Source organism: Prosopis cineraria, unplaced genomic scaffold (genome assembly GCF_029017545.1).
Source record: "Prosopis cineraria cultivar Desert tree isolate PC_DT_omini unplaced genomic scaffold, ASM2901754v1 PC10, whole genome shotgun sequence".
Classification (NCBI taxonomy): domain Eukaryota; kingdom Viridiplantae; phylum Streptophyta; class Magnoliopsida; order Fabales; family Fabaceae; genus Prosopis; species Prosopis cineraria.
In genome coordinates, this window is record NW_026555341.1 from 10561100 (window position 1) to 10581089 (window position 19990).

General features: G+C 29.5%; 1 protein-coding gene across 1 annotated transcript; it reads right to left on the reverse strand.

The window, feature by feature from the left end:
- Positions 1-229: 229 nt before the first annotated feature.
- LOC129322824 (serine hydroxymethyltransferase, mitochondrial) lies at positions 230-5310 on the reverse strand. Its single transcript, XM_054969234.1, has 16 exons — positions 5103-5310; positions 4948-4998; positions 4752-4838; positions 4365-4486; positions 4147-4223; positions 3911-4035; positions 3667-3759; positions 3263-3355; positions 2967-3164; positions 2728-2832; positions 2310-2375; positions 2105-2182; positions 1727-1838; positions 1483-1593; positions 1204-1375; positions 230-504 (listed from the first exon to the last, which is right to left on the reverse strand). Exons 1-15 carry the CDS (start codon positions 5190-5192, stop codon positions 1230-1232), a joined length of 1554 nt encoding a protein of 517 aa, XP_054825209.1. The 5' UTR covers positions 5193-5310; the 3' UTR covers positions 230-504; positions 1204-1229.
- Between the last annotated feature and the right edge of the window lie 14680 nt (positions 5311-19990).

A 19990-nucleotide genomic window follows, 5' to 3' on the forward strand; every position in this document is an offset into this window, starting at 1 on the left:
TAATAAACTAGAAAACCTTCTAACTAATTAAAGTAACAAACCCCTCTAATTAATAAATTTCATCATGGATAATGTTGAAATTTCAAAAGTATTAACTAATTTTAATTAGATTCATTAATATATGTGAAATTTTAATGTGTCCTTATAATAAGGAGCACATATATCGTGAAGAATGTGAGCAAAGACATGAAAACTTTAAATGGAGCAGTTATACCAGCACTCCGCTGAGTTATATGCAGTGGCAAATCTGGTTTACCAAAAGTTATCAACATTTCAACATCTTACCCCGCAAGAACAAAAGAGTATGTTCTAGAAACTTGGTATTTGAAGTCTCCAAGGGCATATGTACCTATACATTTCGTGAAGACATTCATCAAGTTTTACTAAATTCATACATACAAATTGAGGCTCACAGCTAATATTCATGATATCTCATCCTCTTCCTTTGCCAACGAAAAAAACTTATCCCCTTCAAAATGTTTGCCATCAACACATCAGTGTAACCTGCCAAATAGCAAACTAAGTATGTGAGTAAACATCAAACTATGGATGAGGAAATTATGCCAAATCCAATGCAGTGCAAGGTCCAACGCAGTACAAATACATGAGTTAAAAGTAAGAAAAAATTCATATTTTCTTGAATAAATTGAAGTTTGCAAATTGAAATTAGGGTAAAATTGAATAAAACTGATATTAGAATAAATTGAGATTTGCATATTGAAGTTTGGATTAGAAGTTGCAAAACTAAAGTTAGTGTAAAAGTCAATATCTATAATATGATTTATGTTTATATACTTATATCTTAAATGTCAAAAGTTGAAACCAAAAGTTCATATTTTCAACTTTCATGTAAATGGGCCCTAGATCAAAAGCTCTTTTCACTTTCTTTTTTTTTTTTTTTCAAAATCCAAACATCCTTCCAAGCTTTCCAATAAACTTTTAATTTAAGACAGGTTTGGGTATCGGTTTGGCACTTATCCAAACATAGCCTAAATCACACGATATTATATAATTGTGCCACTAAATCTGATGACATAAGATGTTGTAATTGACATTTACAAGAGCAAAAACAACAACTGTTGGTTATATATCAAGAATCAGAAGTATAACAGTTGTCATTATGATTCACATTGCATTTGCAAACATTATATATATTTTTTCCAAATAACCTTTCTTTTCTCTAATCTTCAGAAAAAAGCATACCTGAAGGGAATTATTTTAATTCCTTCTCAGTTCTTGTACTTCATGGTCGCTTTATCAAAACCAATTGTCGGAAATTGTTTGGCGTATTCCTCAACATCGTGGCGGAGTTTTGCAATCTCTGATTGGAAGTTAGAGGATTGCAAAGTGGTCACAAAGTCCTTCAATTTTGTACCTGATTCAAAAATTCAACAACAACCCCATGTTAACTCATTCAAGCACCCAACAAGCCTACGGCAACATTAAAAAAGCTCAAACTCAGGAAGCGTCAATAACATAAACCTTTGGTTTCTGTCTTAATCTTCACAGCCAGTTTTACAGCTACATCAAAAAACTCTGCTACCTTAACAAAATCCTCCTCAACAAATCCCCTGGAAGTAAGAGCAGGGGTTCCTGAAATACACAACAGCTGTCTGAGTTGTTACGATATATTATCTATCGAGATTTATACTGTTGAGATATTATCTATTGAAATTTATTAACTAAAGATAATAAAATCAATAAACAAACAATGAAGACCATTTACCCATCCTAATACCACCAGGAACCATAGCAGACACATCTCCAGGAACAGTGTTTTTATTAGCTGCAATATGAACTAATTCCAACACCTTCTCAACTCTGGAGCCATCAATACCCTGCACAAAGAATTAAAAGCAAACAACGATCTTGCATTAAAACTAGCTTTCAGAATGACAAATTATAGCTTCCTCTTATGGATCATGGATCATACATGTTCCATGTTTTTTTCAACAGATTCTTGAATTACAGTCAGATGACAATAAAGTAACATGCTAGATTGATGAATAGAAGTTTAGAACCCAGAAATAATTGACAAGTGATAAATTTATAACAAAATGGAACTGATGAAGCATAAATGAAAGTTCAAAGCAGTTGTTGCTACCTTGTTCTTGAGATTCACCAGAACCAGGTGATTCTCAGTTCCACCAGAAACAAGCTCATAGCCCCTTTCAGCCAGAGACTGCAAGATTACTAAGATGTCAGCATTAAAATACAAGCACTAACTGAGTCCAATTAGACAATAATAAACCATTATTGAATAGATTGTGTGTCTGAAGAGGACGTCTCCTTTGTAACATCTCAATTACTTGTGCAAATTTTGAGCAATTGCTGAGAACTTGCTCTTGATATGCTCTATACTCTGGAGTAGTAGCCTGCATCCACACGAGAAAGAAACATTACTGAAAATGATCTTTTAGACCTACAGACCTATGCCCATTAAACATGAAACTTCTTCAAACCATCTATTTTGCATTTCTGGAATTTTGCAAGGATCTGTCAAAGTAACCTAATCTTTAATGTTCAAACACTAAACCTGGTATCACTGAAACTTTGTCATCCTTCAAATCAACGTCAGTAACAAACCATATGAAATAAGATTTTTTGTTTGAAAGGAAAAAGATTAACTCAGAACAATTTATTAGTTTTTGAAGTTGCAATTCTACAAGGATCATCACAATTGTAAGAGAAAAATGAAGCTCGTGATTATCTTCTACCCTTGTGTACCTGTTTCAATGCAACAGCTAAACCAGTAATAGTGTGGTTGTGAGGGCCGCCTTGTAAACCAGGGAAGACGGCCTGATTAATTTTGTCCTCATAGTCATACAATACCTTCAAAAGAGTAAGAGTTAGTGTTAGGCTCAGGTCATTGAAAGTGCTAATTGGCCTAATCATGAAAATAAGACCTACTAAACTTTACAATCAAAAGTACACAAATATGTGAAATGAAAATTTCAGGAATTTACCTCTTTTCCTTGTTTATCAGTTCCTTTCACCCCCTTCCTGTAGAAAATCATGGCTCCACGCGGACCACGAAGTGACTTGTGAGTTGTGGTAGTCACAACATCTGCATAATCAAAAGGTGAAGGGATAACACCGGCAGCAACCAACCCACTTATATGTGCCATATCTGCCAACAAAATTGCTTTCTGTTTATCACACACCTGTCACATGCTCAAAAAGTTAATCCTGGCATCCCATGTAGTCATTTGAAGCAAACTTAGGAAATCTAAGGTTATCATATGTTTTATATAATTTTTACCTTGCGTACACGATCATAATCATATAAACGTGCATAAGCACTAGCACCAGCAACTATTAATTTTGGCCTGAAGAAAGTGGCCATTTTCTCCATCTGCGTGTCAAAACTTTCCATGTCAGAAACACCTTTTTTTCTGACACAGAAAGGGTGGCTACATCTGACTCACTCATGGCAAATCAAATCAGAAGAACTCTTAGTCTATGCAGACTTTTTTGTAAAAATAACAGATGGGATCATTGGATGAATAAGCCTTCAGACTGCACTTAGAAAATGGAGACAGAGTAAACAGTAATTGCTCGTGCGTTAAATTGTCTGCCAATTCGATTCGTGATGGCATTTGAATCATTTAGTATGCGCTGATTACAATCGATTATTAGTATGATCATAATAAAATAACAATATACCTGATCATAGTCGATGTATCCAGTGCTTTCATTCAATCTGTATGGCATTGTCTCGAAAAATATTGAGACTGCTGATATCTTTTTGGTGTCAGTCTGCATAGCGGCAATGGTGGCAACAACAAAAATGTTAACTAATCATCTAGATAACCAATCGGATGATAGTGTAATGAACAGAGGATCAGATACCACAGAAGCATGGTAGATTTTTATATGATACGAAATGCATGATGGGCGTTTAAAGTACCTGGTATCCATGAGAAAGATGCCCCCCATGAGGAAGGTCTAGTGCCATAATTCTATCATGAGGTTTTAGCAATGCTGTGTAAACTTGGAAATTTGAAGGAGACCCGGATAGAGGCTGCACGTTCACTGCAATTTAGAAGTCATATTGACATATAAGTGAACCTGCCCCCCACACACTTCGAAAGAAAAATAAATTGACTTTTTCTTTGACTGATATGTTTTGTCTTGTGAACTTGCCTCCCCATTTAGCTGGGTCCAGCCGGAATGCTTCCAGGGCACGCTTCTGGCATAGTGTTTCTGCCATGTCAATGTACCTTGAAAAAGAAATATACAGAGAATTTGAAATGGATCAAAAGGGTTACTGAACAAAAAATCTATAATTATAATGCTGACCACCATATCTCGTCCATGAATTATCAACAGAAATTCATGTAGAAAGTAAAAGAGTGACATACTCATTTCCACCATAATATCTGGCACCAGGGTATCCTTCACTATATTTGTTGGTCATGATAGAGCCAACAGCTTGCATCACAGAGACGGAAGTGAAATTCTCCGAGGGTATCAGTTCCAGCCCCTTCACCAGAAGACAATAAGTCAATATATATATATACACACACACACTAACGGAAATATTAAATGCCTATTTTACTGAAAACTACAAAGACGACGGACGCCTAATCTGCAAGATGAATTTTAATTCTTTGTTTTCCCTAACATGTCAAATACTACAATTGTGTTTGCTTTACAAACTCAAACAGATTGAGAACTGATTTTGCAGTTTAAGCTGCTGAAATAAAGATACAAGCTCAAAAGATGTAAACTGGTACTGCAAATTATACCTTCCATTGTCTAGCTTTCTCAAGCTCAATTATATCTGCAATCTCAGGGTCAACAACCTCAAGTGGAGCATTCAATTGCTTCGGCCACTGTAAACAAAATGCTCGAAGTCAAACATCAAAACCAATTAACCTGCACAAAGCACTGCACTCCCTCCTATGACTAAAATTCAAGCCTCTAATCCGGAGTTGAACTTACGGTAACACCGGATCTCTCTTTATCGTACACAGCTTCATCGGGCAAAGACGACTGCAAAAACGAATCCGAAATAAAAAGAATTCAAGAAATGAGGAAAAAGAGAAGGATTCGAATGGAAATTCTCGGTGAAGCAAATGGGAAAGATATGAAGGTACCTTGTAGTAAACGGAGCTGGCACTGAACAGAGGGCGCAAAGGCTTGTCAACGGAAGATGAGAGCCTTCGAAGAGCCATCGCCATCGCCATCGTTGTGGCTTCCTCAGATTGCAAAGAAAGTGGGGGATTTGTGAATTGTAAGAAAATTGAATTTTAGTTTGGAGGTCTTGTCCTTCCCCTACTTTGGTGGTTGGTACTCCTCTGCTTATCCCACACTTTACTGTGCTATATTCGTTTGCTGCTGGCGCCACCAAATTTACCAAAACTTTATATTTAATTTTTTTGTTTTATAATTATATTTCATGCTTTTAATGTACACCATAAAAAAATCATTTCTTAAAATCATCACTTTGTTTTTAGTTTAGAAGCTGACAAATTACCCACGTCATTTGTCATTATAATTTTACTACTTTCCAACGTAAAATTGAATATAAAAAAGTGAGGTGGATTATAATTATAAGTAAATATATAAAATTCAAAAACTTGTCGTATAATATTATAATTTTATTCTTAACATTAAGTATAACATAACAGTAAATATGGTTAAAATTAATTAATTGTTGGGACTCTTAAATACATTATCTCAAGGCAAAAAATGTAGTTTCCCAGGAAAATAGTTGCATCATTTCATTCGGTTTTTTTTTATTTCGTTATTTCACTAATTCAAGCGATCATGGTATGTCTATAAACACAATATTATCAATAATATTAAATAAATTGGGCTCTTTCATTTTTAGATGAAGTGAGTAGCATCTTATTTCTTTTGAGATATGGAAAAAGAATCATAGATCTCTTACAACTATGTTTATTTCATATATAAAGATTTTAAATTTTTGACCAAAAAATATCATAAATTAAATTTCTTCGACTTGTTCAAAAGATAAAAGACATCAATTTAAATTGGTTAGTAAATTGAGTTCATTGAAGTTCTAGTCCTAACTTATAGGTCACACTTTGAACCGTATAAAAAATGTAAAATGATTACTTTATGTTTTTAAAAAAAAATTATTAAGAGTCATTTTTATCTTTAAATTGTACATAAAAAGTCACAAATACTTCTAAATTTAATTATGGGTTAATTTTATCCTTAACTTTAAAAATTTCCTTCATCGTCACCTTAATATTAAAAATACTTGACATCTGTTAGTCATCAGTAAGTCCCACTTTTTTTAAATATTTTTATTAAATTAAGGATCATTTTTACCCCTTAACTCAAATATTTTATAATAAAAGAATATTAAAAAATATAATGTGAAATTCACTAATGATCAATTAATAGTGAGAAAATGACAAAGTGATAATAGAGGAAATTTTTAAAGTTAAAGGGCATGATTGATCTATAATTGAGTTTAAGGATATTTATGACATTTTGTATATAGTTCAGGAATAAAAATAACTTTTAACAAGAAAAAAAACAATGTAAATCCTTGGGTTATTTTGTGAAATGATTAAATAAGTGCTTTAAGGTCTTTTTCTCATATTAAGATGTACATATTTCAAGAATATAATTGATGCCCCGATATAACTTTTTGATCAACATATGTCAATTTATAAAATATATTTTATAAGAAGTCTTTTTTTTTTTTACATTTTGTTCCAATAATTTTCACAAATTATGAAATAAAAAATATTTGTCAAATTTGATGATCGTGTTATGAAAAGGGAAAATTATAATTACGGACTTGAAAAAAAAAGTAATAATTATTTAGCATTACAAAATAATGAAACTGAATTTAAGCACCCTGTTTTTTTTTTAGTTAAATTTTTTTCTTGTGACTAAAATACCCCTCACAGTATTGAACTGTTAGGGCACAATTATTTACTTACTATTACAGGTATTTTAGTCCCAAGAAGAAAAAAAGTTTAATCACGAAAAAAAATCATGGTCCTTAAATTTAATTTGAAGATTTTATCATCCTTAATCATTATTACTTATTTTTTTAGGTCCTTTATTGCTACTTTTTCTTGTGAAAGTGTTCCAACGAGGAAGTTAAGATAGGAAAAATATTAATAAAGGATTCTTGAGAGAATTTAATACCTAACAAGGATTATAGATTGGATACTTGATAAAATAATAACTTCACTTATTAATTTGTTAATGTTTTCTTGTTAATTTTTTTTTTAGATATTAAATTTTTAAGAGTTTTTTATTGGTATTCTCCTTTTAAGATAACTAGACAAGGGTACAGCGCTAGTCGGAGGAAAGGCACAAAGTGGAGACACATTACAGATAGAAGTGAATATTATGAAATTTATGTGGAAATAAACAAAACGTTGGTGAGATATATTATTGAGAAAAATGAGAAATAAAGGAGACCAGGCAAGGCCTATCCACATTAACCATTCCTTGGCCACACAGTCCCACCTGGCTTCTTGATAAGGGTAAGTCTGTTCTAATATGCTCCAAACAACGCCACTTGGCACCAAACCTTTTGAATCATTTTTCTACCAATCAAGAGCTCCATGTGGACGCCTCAACATCACTATATCAATACATTACACATCAAAGCCTAATGTGAATTATTGGGTCTTATGAAATCCATAAATAGTTAACAACTTAGTGTTTATTTAGATTTCAATTAGATATAATTAATTATCAAAAATAATTAATATAATTAATTTTAATTATAATTAATTATATTATAATGTGATTATGTGTACATATTTTTTTAAAATTAATTTTAACATAATTAAAAATATTTGAATGATATAATTAGAATTAATTTTGAATGTACAAATTACTATAAAAATATTACTTTTAAAAATTAAAATATTGATAAAATTATATATAATGATGTTAAATTGTTCAACTCATTTGACAAGTAAAATATATTATTTAACTCATATATATGCACCTGATTAATTATAGAATTTTTAATTATATTATATTATAATATCAATAATTTAATGTATGAAAAAAATAAATTAATGTATCTAAGTTCAAATAAATTTATATGATATTAGACATGTATGATTAATTATGAATATTATATTTAAAAAATATTAAAAATAGAAGAATATTTTATAATTTTTTTAATTAATATAATCCATCCATTTCAAATTATAAAATACTTTTGGGAGAGATTCATATTTTCAAAATATAAGACGCTACGAGAATATTCATGTTTCATTAAATAGATTTATTTGAATATTATCATTTCTCTCTATATTTAATAATTAAATGTAAATTTAATTTTATTAAATGAAGGATATTTTTAAAAGTTTATATTTTTATTTTAAAAAATAAAATTGTTAAATATATTTAATAAAATTTATTGATATATGAGATTTTATTTAAAAATATTTTATAATTTGAAATTGAGGGAGTATTACAATATAATATTTAAGAGGTATGATCTTGGTATTATATTATAATGTTTTATTTAATAAATTTAACAAAGAAAAGCGAGACTACAGCTCCACAAGCAAACCGGATATGCCGGGGTAGCTAATATTTCTAAGAATGAATAAATGAAAGAAACAGTTACTTAAGGCAGCTTAAAAGAAAACCAAGTTTAACATACAGTAATCAATTATGAAGAAAAAGAGGTATTTGGGTTTTTTTAAACAGAACCATGGTTTGAGGGTTCAAAATCGATTATTTTCTTTACCGAAACAGGCACTTAATAAGTCAAAGTTTGAATTTTAATAAGATATATTCATATTTAATTTTTGCCTACGCATTGAATCCATACGAAGAAAAAAGCTCATATTGAGAGGGTTATTTTAGGATTGAATGACAAATATATCCCATCTAAATAAACAAATGATAAAAGAGGATTAAAAAAATGGGATAATTATTTTGTAGTTCTTATATACTTGTCAAACATTAATTTTTTTTTTTTACAAAATGATCATAATACCAGAAAGATAAATGACAACTTTAAAGTAGCAATTGGTTACTTTTCATTAAGCAAGTAAAGAAATAATATAAAAAATATTATAAATATTATATTATGGATATTCATAACTCATAGCCTTTAAGATTTCTTTATTCTTAATATCCTTATAAATAGCATGGAAGGATTTTCTTAGTCTTAATAGCTTATAACATTCAAAGATTATATAATACACTATTATATGCCTCATTATATCTTTGTAACATTAGGATAGAATTTGAATGGTTGAAGGCTTATAAATAGAGGTCATGTTCAAAGTATATGTATACTAGTGAATAAGAATTCTCCTCAATTATTTTCTCTTCATTTTTTGTATTATCTTGTCCTTCTCTACTTTTCATATTAACTATATTTTATAACATATTATCAGCACGAATTAGCTCTGAAAATAAGGTATGAGCTTTTAGTTAGATTAATGTGTTCTTATATTGTATATATAATTATATTTTATATTATTGTTTTATTAACATTCATGGCTATGTTATTCTTATATTTTATTGTTTTATTTTCCCATCATTTCATTTTCTTAGTTATAAAGTAATTTTAAACTTTTTCCATTTTATTCATTTGAAAATAATCATGTGATTAGCGATTTAATTTAATGAAGTCTCATTTGATATCCATTGCTTTATTTTTATTATTTGTTGTTATATATATATATATATATTTGAAGATTTTTTTTACCAGCAATATTTTTATGAAGATTGATATACTTAGTTTTCTTTCTTTATATTTATGTATTTGATGTCATCATCATGATTATTATTGTTGTTGTTGTTGTTGTTGTTCATTACTTTATTATTTATTTATTTATTATTTTAGTCCTCCATTAAATTAATACTATATATACATATTATACATTTTGTGTTTGTTTATGTGTGTGTGTATTGATCAATTTATGTTGTTAATATAGTTTGTTTTATGATATGAATTATTTGTTTTATCCATCAATTTATTTGCTTTATTGCATTTTTTATCTTTATTATGCTTTATTTGTTTAGTAAGTTTAGTTTTTTATATTTATGTTTCTTTATATTGTGCCTTTTTCTATTATATTTTATTATAAATTATATTTTAGCATATGTGTGTGAAGTATTTTTTTATATAATATTTATTTATTATGCTTTATTTATTAATTTTGTCATAATTCTAATTTTTATTATTATTTTAGTTCAAATCATGGCAAATCTTACCAAACTTGAATTTATGGCTCTTGATATTATGGAAAAAAATTATCTATCATGGGTGCTAGATGCTGATATTCACCTACACACCAAAGGTTTAAGAAATACAATTTTACCTGAAAATTAAGCAAGTAGTCAAGATACGGCCAAGGCAGTGATATTCCTTCGTCATCATCTTCATGAAGGGCTAAAAGCTAAGTACCTTATAATAAAAGATCCACTAGAATTGTAAATTAACCTAAAAGAAAGGTATGAACACTTGAAAATGGTAATTTTACCTAAAGCTCGATATGAATGAATGCATTTAAGGTTGCAAGATTTTAAAACTGTAAGTGAATATAATTCAACAGTTTTTAAAATAAGTTCTCAATTGAAATTATGTGGCAAGAAAATCTATTCAACTTTTCACGCTTCAAATGTGCTCCTGCAGCAGCAATATCGTGAAAAGGGTTTTTAAAAAATATTTTAAATTAATTTCTTGTCTTTTTGCAGCTAAAGAAAATAATGAGCTGCTAATGAAAAATCATAAAATCTGTCTCACTAGATCAGCTCCATTCCCTGAAGCGAATGTGATTATACATAATAATTACCGTGGTTGTGGTCATGGTCGTGGATGTGGTCGTGGCAGGAGACCTACTAATTACCATTATAATGGTAGTGGTGGTACTAATTATAGTCCTAATACCCACCAAAATAAATAAAAAATAATGAAGGGCAAATAAGAGATAAGAGCGGCCCTTTCAAAAGCTGTTAAAAATTAGTGTTATCAGTGCGGTATTAAGGGGCATTGGTCATGTACCTATCGTACACCTGAGCATTTAGCAATGCTTTATCAAGTCTCCATTAAAAGAAATTCGAATAATGTGGAATCAAATTTCACTTTGTAAAATGATGATGTTGAGGCACATTTTACATACAAAAATGATGATATCAATGAGTTGGATGATATTAATAGCCTTGATGCTATGGTACATTTAGAGGTGGCTAATTTCTTTGAAAATCAAGATTGACAAGTTTGGTTGACAAATAATTAGAATAATTTGAATTATGTTTCTTTTATGTTTCTTGTTTTCTTGTAATTTAGGTTATGTTTCATTTAGCTTTCTTGTTTTTTTTTGTAATAAAAGCATTATTGCTATGAATAAAATTTATTTTATTAAATATTTATTTTAATACATTCTCTTTCTTTTGTTGAAGAATATGGATATTTTTCTTTCTTTCATTGGATACAAAAATGAAGATATATGTCTTGTGGATAGTGTTACAACGCACACCATACTTTAAGATAAAAAATATTTCACTTGTTTAACAATAAAAGATGCAAGCCTCGATACCACAAGGGGTAATACTAAATTAATTGATGACTCTGAAAGAGCAATTATAATATTATCTGGAGGAACAAAAATTATTATAAATGACGCATTATATTCATCTAAGTTTTAAAGAAATTTATTAAACTTTAAATATATCCGCCAAAATGGGTATCATATTGAGACTATAAAAGAGAAAGATATTAAATATCTATATATTACAGATTTTAGATCTAAAAAGAAATGTGTTCTAGAGAAATTATCCATGTTATCTTCTGGTTTGTACTATACAACTATTAGTTCAGTTGAAATAAATGCAATAGTCAACAAGAAGTTTACCAATCAAGATACATTGATCGTTTGACATGATCAGTTAGGCCATCCCGATTCAACTATGATGCGAAGAATTATTGAAAATTCACATGAACATCTATTGAAGAACCAAAAGATTCTTCAATTTAAAGATTTTTCTTGAGCTGCTTGTTCTCAAAAAAAAATAATTAAAAGACCTTCAATTGTGAAAGTGGGAATTGAATCTACTACTTTTCTTGAACTATCCAAGGGGATATATGTGGACTTATCCACCCACCATGTGAACCATTTAAATATTTTATGGTTTTAATATATGCACATACAAGATGTATACGTGTGTTTGTTATCAACATGTAATTTAGCATTTGTTAGATTACTTGCCCAGATAATTCAATTAAGAGTACAGTTTTCAAATTATGTAATTAAGACAATTCGCCTTAATAATGTGAGTGAATTTTTATCATAAATTTTTGATAAGTATTGTATATTAACTGGAATAACGGTTGAAAAATCTGTTGCTCATATCCACACTCAAAATGGTTTAGCAAAATCATTCATTAAACACCTTCAATTGATAGCTAGAGCAATGCTCTTAAGGACAAAATTTCCCATTTCTGCATAGGGACATGCGATTTTACATGCAGTTGCACTTGTGTGCATCAAGCGAATAAGTTATCATAAATTTTTTCCATTACAATTGGCTTTTGGTCAGGAGCTAAGCCTTTCCCATCTTGAAATTTTTGGATCTATGGTGTTTGTTCTTATTGCTCCACCATAACACACAAAGATGGGACCTTAAAGAAGGTTAGGAATATATGTTGGTTTTGAATCTCCTTCAATAATCAAGTATTTAGAACCATTAACTGGAGATTTATTCAGGCACGTCTTGACGATTATCATTTTGATGAAACAATTTTCCCAACATTAGAGAGAGAAAATAAGCAATTGGAGAAAGAAATTACATGGAATGAATTATCATTATCTCATCTAGATCCTCATACAAAGCAATATGAACTAAAAGTTAAAAGAATAATTCATCTGTAAAATATTGCAAATTAATTGACAGATACATTTATTGACCTTAAAAGAATTACAAATCTCATATTCTAGCTGAAAATGTTCCTATTAGAATTGATGTCCCAGTAGGACAATTAGAAAGTGTAAATGAACCTAAACCACATCTGAAACACAAAATAAAGATGGCATAATAAAGGAAGTTGATACTCTAGAAGATTACAGAGATATAACTAATCCAAATAGAAAAGTAGGTATTTGAACATATGAAGAGATTTCAATAAGTTCTGTCATTATAGGAAAAATGGATAGAAAAATGTCGTTGAACATATTTTCATAAATGATTGGCCAAAATGAAAAGATGCAATTCAAAAAAAATTAAATTCACTTTTAAAATGTAAATTTTTTGGACCTCTAGTCCGAATATCTAATAGTGTAAAGCCAGTTGGATATAGATGGATATTTGTGTGAAAATAAAATGAGAAAAATGAAGTCATTAGATATAAAGCATGACTAGTAGCATAAGAATTTTCGCAAAAAACTTGGTATTAATTATGAAGAGACATATTCTCTTATGGTGTGTACAATCACTTAAAGATATCTAATTAATTTGGCAGTATACAAAAAAGTTGATATACGCCTAATGAATGTTGTTATAGCCTATCTATATGGCTTTTTAGATACAAGGATTGAAATTGCCAGAAGCATGTAAAGATTCTTGAGAAAAATATGCAATTCTTTTGCATAAATCTTTATATGGATTGAAATAATCTGGAAGGATGTGGTATAATCGTCTAAGTAAATATTTGTTGAATGAAGGTTATAAAAATAATCTAATCTCTCCATGTATTTTATAAAGAGAAATGGATAAGAGTTTGTTATAATTGCTATCTATGTGGATGATTTAAATATAATCAAAACTCCTGAAGAGCTCCAAAAGATAGTTAATTGTTTAAAAAAGAATTTAAAATGAAAGATTTAGGAAGAAAATTTTTTTGCCTCGGTTTACAAATCGAGCACTTAGCAAATGGAATTTTCTTTATCAATCAACTTACATTAAAAAATTGAAGCGATTTTACATGAATAAAGCACATCCATTAACTATTTCGATAGTTGTAAGATCTCTTGATGAAAAAAAAATCCTTTTCACCCTTAAGAGAAAGATGAAGAACTTCTTAGTTTTGAAGTATCATATCTTAATGCTATAAGTGTACTGATGTATCTTGCTAATTCAACAAGACTTGATATTGCATGTGCTATAAATTTAACAAGATTTAGTTCTTTCCCAACAAAAAGGCATTGAAATGGAGTTAAACACCTATTTCGATATCTTTGAGGGACAATTAATATGGGATTATTTTATTCTAATGAATTTGGATCACAACTTATTGGTTATGCAAATGCAAGATTTTGATCAAATCCACATAAAGGTAGATCACAAACTGGATATTTGTTTACTTGTGAGGGCACAACAATATCTTGGCATTCAATAAAACAAACTTTAGTTGTTGCCTTATCAAATCATACAAAAATAATTGCAATTCACGAAACAAGTAGAGAATGTTATCATATCCAAAAGATGTGTGGTTTATTGTTGGAAAAAAAGATTCTAACAATATTATTTGAGGATAATACAATGTGCATAGCTTAATTGAAAAGAGGATATATTAAAGGAGATAGAACAAAACATATTTCTCAAAAAAAAAAAATCACCCATGACCTTTTAAAGAGCGGTGATATAGATATTCAGCAAATTCGCTCATGTGACAATCTTACAGATTTGTTTACTAAGACACTATCGACTTTGACAAGTGAGAAGTTAGTGTATGGAATTGGAATGCGCAGACTCAGAGACATAAAGTGATGATGTCATCAAAGGGAATGAAGTGATATTGTTACCAGGGAGAGACTATGAGGAGTAAATATTATATTGTACTTTTTTCCCTTTCTATGGTTTTGTCCTATTGGGTTTTCCTAAAAAAGTTTTTAATGAGGCAACATTAGTGAGTATTTAAAATATTGTATATTCTTTTTCCTTCACTAGGTTTTTATCCCATTGAGTTTTTCTTACTAAAGTTTTAATGAGGCACAACATTTGTTATGGACATCCAAGAGGAAGTATTATAAATATTATGTCATGAATATCTATAACTCATAGCCCTTAAGATTCCTTTATCCTTAATGTCCTCATCAATGGCATGGAAGGAGTTTCTTAGTCTTAATAACTTATGACCTTCAAATGTTATATAATGCACCATTATATACCTCATTATATCTTTATAGCATTAGAATAGAACTTAAATGGTTGAAGGCCTATAAATAAAAGTCATGTTTAAAGCATATGTATAAATAAGAATTCTCCTCCATTATTTTCTCTCTATTTCTTGTATAGTCTTGTCCTTCTCTACTTTTTATATTAACTATATTTTACAATAGGAAATGATTATTTTTATTTTTCAACACTTATGAAATCAAAGCTAGAAATGGAAGCATAATTTCTTATACTATTTTAGTCACTCACTAAATGAAAACAGTTATTTGTTATTGTGAAGTTGTCATTTATTTTTGAGGGCATTATAATCATTTCATGAAAAAAAAAGATGCCAGATAAGTACCTAAAAGATTTCAAATAATTATCACAGTTTATGGTTTTTTTGTCATTTATTTACTTAACTGGAATTTATTTTTAATTCTCTCTTATGTTAGCCAACTAACTTTAACAAAGTTTAACATGTGACTCCAAGTCAATGGACCAAATATCAGACAACTAGATTTAAAATATATCCATAATATAATAGCCATCCTTTATAATTACCGTCAAGATTTCACCATGGTCATGCAGTAATTAAAGCACAAGCACTAAACTAAACCATTTCTACGTGGGTCCAGCAAGGATACATGTTGTCGTGTGGCCTCATGCCACATAATTCTTATATTATTGTCAATATTTTTTGTCATTTGGTTTACTATAGTCAATTTATTTTTTTAAATTTTCATATAATAAAAGAACATATAGAATTTACATTAAATAAGGGAGGCCAAAGATCCATACTAAAAAAATAGGTGAAAATTTTAAAACCTATAGTTATAATAGCATGTGTGAAACCTATGATAAAATTTGTAAAAAAAAATAAGTACACAATCCTTTAAAATTTTTTAGAATTTTAATTCAAACAAAATAATAATTTTTAAAAAAATTAAACTCATCATAACCTCAATTTCCCTTAAAAAACTTTTTAATATATCTCGGTGCATTACAAAAGTGTAAAAGCTAGTTTAATAATAAAATTATATATCGGCCTTTTCAAAAGCACCCCGGTCCAGGGTCCATTAAAAAATTTAGGCCCATAACATAACAAGCATCACAACCCACAAGGTCTAAGGACAAAGGGATTTTGGTTTTTAAAATTTAGGCCTCACAACATGATAAATTAAGGTTTAAATTTTTATTAAAATAGATATATATATATATATATATATATATATTAGGGAAGAGGGATCTCTCTACTTTTTTTCTCTCCATTTCTCCCATCCTCACCATTTATTAATTTTACCATTTAAAAAATTATTTAATAAAATAATTTGAATGGTAAAAATAGGGGAAATGTAGGGAAATGAAGGAAAAAAAATGGAGAAACCCCTCTTCCATATATTTAGTATTCAATTCTTCTTCAAACATAATTGCCTCCAATAAAAAAATATCTATAAATAATTAAAAAATATATAGCAACTGGGCCTTTTATCCCTAACGAATCACGACAAAACATGCAAATTTCTTAATGATTTAAGAATAATATCAAGGTTTAAGGGAAAGGATATTATTGTTTATATGACTTAATTGGACATTATTTTTATGTTTGAAGGGTGAAATATAATATTAGACTATTATTGCGATGATATATGTTTAACAAGAACATCTAATACCTTGATGTGTTTCCAAGTATTCCTTTAGTTATAATTAGTTTAAATGTGTATACAAACACATATATTAGGTCCGGCTTGATACAGTATGTTAAACATGAAAAAAAAAAAAGATATACAATTATGTGTCTATTCAATAAATTAACACATGAAAACGGACATACAATATAAACAAAAAGTTTCAAACAAATAATTTAAAAGTTGTGGGCGAAGGCATTCTCAGGAAGCAGCCAAAATATTGAGTTTTCTAAAAGCTCTAGCGTTGTTTTGGGGAAATAAAAAATGGTGTAAATATTAAATATATTACACGTGTCGTGAAGTAAAATATGTACATATATCTTGTATAAAAAATATATGTATATCTCTCTCTCTCTCTGAAATTGATGCAACTGTTTTAAATTAAGTAAATTAAAATTTTAGGGATTTCTAATCCTTAAACTTTCTTTTAATTATCAATTTATTCTCTTTAATTTGTTGATTATGAATTACATTCCTGTAGTTTTATAAGCATACAAAAGTAGCCCCTATGATTTGAAAACGGTGTAGGAAAGATGAAAATGTTGCACTTAAAAAGAAAAGAAAAGAAAAGAACTTGTGTTTATAACTTTCATATGATTATGTCATATACCTCGATGCCGTTTCCAGCCCACAGGGACTACTTCTATGTTACTCCCTCCATCTTAAATTATAGGATATTTTTAAAAGAGTTTCATCTCAAAATATAAAATACTTTGGATAGATTAAGGTTTTATTAAATGTATTAATTCTAATATTACCCTTTCTCTCTCTATAATTAATTTCCATCCATTTTCTTTTCAATATATTAAATGATGAATATTTTTGAAAGTTTATATTTTTATTTTGAAAATATAAGATTGTTAAGTGTATTTAACAAGGTTTATTGGTATATAAAATTTTATCTAAAAGTGTGTTATAATTTGAGACTGAGAGACTATTATCTAAACCATAATAGAACAAGATTGATAATGACAAAAACAACTATGACCAAATCAATAACGAAATAAAAGTTTTAAGACTAAAAAAGTTTCTTTTCTTTTTCTAAAATGTCAATTCTAATTAAATTAACAAATCTTCTTAGTTAGATGACATATAAATTATCCTTATTACTAGCTTCTTGCACATAAAGTTATCTATACGTAATTTCTTCTTCTTTTTTTTGGTTGCTTCCACTCTGATATTCTAGATCTTTGATCCTGATTAATCCAGTTGGTAGCTTGTGAGCACTTATTTGTAGGGCATTCCTTTCACCAAGAATTCAATCGTTGTTGCATATCCAAAGCTTGAACTTGGGACTCTTGATTAAGCTAGAATACTTGAATTACTTTATGCTATGTTGGATGCATTTGGATTTAGATTTAGATTTGAGCCGAATCCATTGTTTGGGTAATTAAAAATGTATAGATTTGCATTTGACTCAAATTCAAATCCAAATCTTACCTCAATATTTTGTAATTTTAAATTCTTTTTAAACCTCTATTATTTCAAATTTCAATTAAATGTTCTCTCTTCCTTCGCATTTATTCATTGACTTCACTACCTTATTGACTTAGACAATGTTGCCTCCAATCGACATCCATTAAGACTGGACCGCCAGTGTCGACTAGGATCGAAATGTCAGTGCCAATCGAGACTGGGATTGAACCATTGATGCCTACCGGCACCTGATCGCCGGCATCAACTAGGACCAAAAGGCTGGTGATGATTGAGACTGTAGAACAAGCGTCAACTAGGATCGGAGGGCCAGAGCCAACCAGGACTAGATCACTGGCCGTGATCGACATTGGACCAATGGTTGTGATTGGGAATGAATAATAGAGCCGACTAGGATTGGAGGATCAACTTTAATTGAGGCCGATTGGGACTAGATCGCTGGCATCAACTAGGACCAAACCACTGGTAATGATTGGGACCTAATGACTAGTTGTGATAGGATCGGACGACATGCTTTTACTAAGACAGGACGGGCAGCTTTGACTGAGATTGGACCTCTAATGTCGATTGAGACCAGAGGGTTGGCTTTAACTAGGATCGGATTGCCAGTACCGATTAGGATTGGATTACTAGTGATGATTGAGATAGGATGGTTGGCTATAACTGAGATTGTACTGCCAATATTGATGGGGACAAGAGGGTTAGTGCCTATCGAGATCGAATTGTCGATTGTGACTAGTATAAGATCGCTAGCTGTGACTAAGACAACAAGATTGAAGCCTGTTGGGACCATACCAATGCCTACCAGGACCAAACTGTCATACACCAACTAAGACTTGACCACTGTCGTAGTTTAGGACTGGTCTATGATCACCATCTTCAATCCATCTACTTTATCACCTTGCGCTAAATGCCATTATTAATAAGGAATGGTCTAATGTCATCATTTAGGTATAATCTACTACCCTTAAACTGCTGTAATCATCTTGTGCTAATCCATAAGCATTGTTTAGGATCAGGCTACTAACATTAACTAAGATTGAGCTACTACTACTAATTAAGATTGGACCACTAATGTCATTTGGGTCTGGATAGCTAGAGTCGACCGGACCAAACTATAAACTTTGACTAGGACTGAACCACTAATGTTATCCTAATTGCCTTTAAATTCAAATATAGAATTTGAATTTTAGAATTTTATTTGAGATCCAAACAAAAAATTTTAATATTTATGATTTAAAATTTTTTATATCATCCAAACAAAAACTTTAAAATCTATAAATTTTAAATCTGAGATTTTAAATCCAAATTCCTAACCCAAATCCACCTATCCAAACGCAATCTTAATAGTATGTTTGGATTAATAGGAATTTAGATTTGAACCAAATCACTCATTTAGATACACAAAATTTATGGATTGGGATTTGATTCAAATCTAAATTTATTTTTTATTATAATTCTTTTGTAATTTTAAATTCTCTTTGCATCCTAATTATTTAAAATTACAGTCACTTTAAACATCGTGTTCTTTTTGTATTTTTACTATTAATGCCTCTATGATCCTTGCATTTCTTTTCTTCTCTTATTAATTGAAAAATAGAGGTAAACTCATAAATTTTAATTTTTTATTTTCGTTTTGAATCTTAACTCATCTATATTTTTGTTTGAAAATTTTTAAGTTGCCAAATAAAGGATTTTAAATGTGAGATTTGAAATGCATATTTTAAATCTAAAATTTAAATTCAACTTCACTTATAACATCTTGGATTTTAATTCCCAAACTAATTATATAAATC

What these genes read in the sequence shown, in the direction of transcription:
- LOC129322824 (XM_054969234.1), bottom strand. Translation starts at nt 5,192, where the DNA reads ATGGCGATGGCGATGGCTCTTCGAAGGCTCTCATCTTCCGTTGACAAG. An exon ending in GATACATCGACTATGATCAG is followed by an intron (nt 3,356 to 3,666) that starts GTATATTGTTAT and finishes TTTGACACGCAG; the next exon opens with ATGGAGAAAATGGCCACTTT. An exon ending in ATTGCTCAAAATTTGCACAA is followed by an intron (nt 2,183 to 2,309) that starts GTAATTGAGATG and finishes GTAATCTTGCAG; the next exon opens with TCTCTGGCTGAAAGGGGCTA.